Source organism: Haematobia irritans, chromosome 3 (assembly GCF_050003625.1).
Source record: "Haematobia irritans isolate KBUSLIRL chromosome 3, ASM5000362v1, whole genome shotgun sequence".
NCBI lineage: Eukaryota > Metazoa > Arthropoda > Insecta > Diptera > Muscidae > Haematobia > Haematobia irritans.
Genome location: NC_134399.1, coordinates 79,286,758 through 79,288,806, shown reverse-complemented (window position 1 = coordinate 79,288,806; position 2,049 = coordinate 79,286,758). Strand labels below are relative to the sequence as shown.

At 40.5% G+C, this 2,049-nt stretch overlaps 1 protein-coding gene across 1 annotated transcript; it reads left to right on the top strand.

Moving 5' to 3' along the window:
- Window positions 1-1,445: 1,445 nt before the first annotated feature.
- On the top strand, window positions 1,446-1,817 carry LOC142231010 (uncharacterized). The gene has a single exon (XM_075301628.1). It carries the CDS (start codon window positions 1,446-1,448, stop codon window positions 1,815-1,817), a length of 372 nt encoding a protein of 123 aa, XP_075157743.1.
- Window positions 1,818-2,049: the final 232 nt, after the last annotated feature.

Here is a 2,049-nt window from a genome sequence, read left to right as displayed (position 1 = left end):
GTCCGTGGGTTTCTGGGGCTTGCAGGGTGGTACCGCCGCTTCATTGAAAACTTTTCGTCTGTGGTATTCCCCATTACTGAAGTACTTTCCACAAAGAAAAAGTTCACATGGACGACAGAGGCCGATTTAGCATTCCAAAGAATAAAATCTCTTCTAACCACCGCTCCTGTACTCATTAATCCTGATTTCAACAAGAAATTTTACATTCACTGTGACGCTAGCGACTACGGCATAGGCGCTGTGCTGGTTCAACTTGACGAAGAGCAAAATGAGCGACCCATCGCTTATATGAGTCACAAGTTGAACTCAGCACAACGCAATTATAGCGTCACAGAAAGAGAATGTCTAGCCGCCATTGAAGCTATTAGGAAATTTCGGTGTTATGTTGAAATGCAGGAATTTGAAGTTGTCACAGACCATGCTAGCCTGGTATGGCTGATGCGGCAACAGAATTTAAGCGGTAGGTTAGCAAGATGGACTTTGGAATTGCAATCATATAAATTTTCTATAAGCCATCGTAAAGGAAAGGAACATGTTGTTCCCGATGCCTTATCGAGGATACATGAGAGCGAGATATGTTCGATTGAGGATGTTCGACCGGAAGTGGACTTGGCGTCCAAACATTTTAACGATGCTGATTATTTGGAGCTTATGGCAAAGATTCAGGCTAATTGTGAGAAGTATCCGGATATGAAAATTATTGATAAGTATATCTATATCCGTACTGACCACTACACCGGTGATAAGTACCAGGAGAGACAGGCCTGGAAGCTCTGGATTCCTGTGAATTTACGTTCCGATGTTATAAACCGGGCTCATGACTCCCCAGTATGCGCTCACGGGGGTACGTTTAAGACCCTAGAACTTATTCGTAGACAATTCTTTTGGCCAGGAATGGTTCGCGATGTTCGCAATTATGTCAAGGCCTGTGATATTTGCAAAATGTCCAAACATCCGAACCATGTTTTGCGACCTCCACTGGGGAAACAGGCGACATCAACTCGACCCTTTCAGCGGTTATATGTCGACCTCCTGGGACCATACCCACGAAGCAAAACTGGATATATAGGTCTTTTGATCGTTTTGGATCATCATTCAAAATTTCACTGGCTTTGTCCAGTTCGTAAATTTACAGCGGCCATCATACAGGACTTTCTGGAGAAACAAATATTCCATATATATGGTGTACCAGAAGTTATTGTAAGCGATAATGGTAGCCAATTCAAGGCAAACGATTTCAACGCCTTTTTAACATCTTATGGAGTGACCCATATATATACCGCTTTATACTCTCCGCAGGCTAACGCTTCGCAGGTATTAGAGCTTATCTTAAGAAGGATCACCGATCCTGGGATGAGAAGTTGAGTGTCATTAGTTGCTCTCTACGTAATGCGTATCATCAATCAATAGACACATCTCCCTACCACGCCTTATTTGGCTTCAACATGGTCACCCACGGATCGTCATACGCTTTGTTAAGGAATTTGCATTTATTGGATGAACCATGTGCCAACATTCCGAGAGATGACCTTCTACAAACCGTACGACAGGATATTCGCAAACACCTTAAGGATGCATATGCTACCAATCAGAAACAGTATGACCTTAGGTCCCGACTACCCACCTTTAAGGTTGGACAGGAAGTATTTCGGAGAAACTTTTCTCAGAGTAACATGGAAAAAGCATACAATGCTAAACTTTCTCCCGTATTCCTCAAAGCAAGGGTACGCGAGAAGGTGGGAAATCACTACTATATCCTTGAAGATTTACAAGGCAAAGCTGTTGGTACTTTCCATGCCAAAGACATTCGGTCTTAAGCGTTCTTTTTCCAACTAATACTGTTCTGTTTCATCCAGTATTATTCGGTTTTGTAATGAACGCTTCAAAAAAAAAAAAAAAAAAAAAAAAAAATCAGATTAATATGTTCTTTTTCATTAAATTTGATATATTTTTTTTCAAAAATTATAAGAAAAATATTCGAATTGATTTCTTTTAATTTTTGGAAATTTTTGTAAAATTGCATTTTTTACTGGCATCTTTTTTTTTTGA

Bases quoted from the DNA above. Each gene is read 5' to 3' on its own strand.
- LOC142231010 (XM_075301628.1), top strand. From the start codon at position 1,446: ATGGTCACCCACGGATCGTCATACGCTTTGTTAAGGAATTTGCATTTA.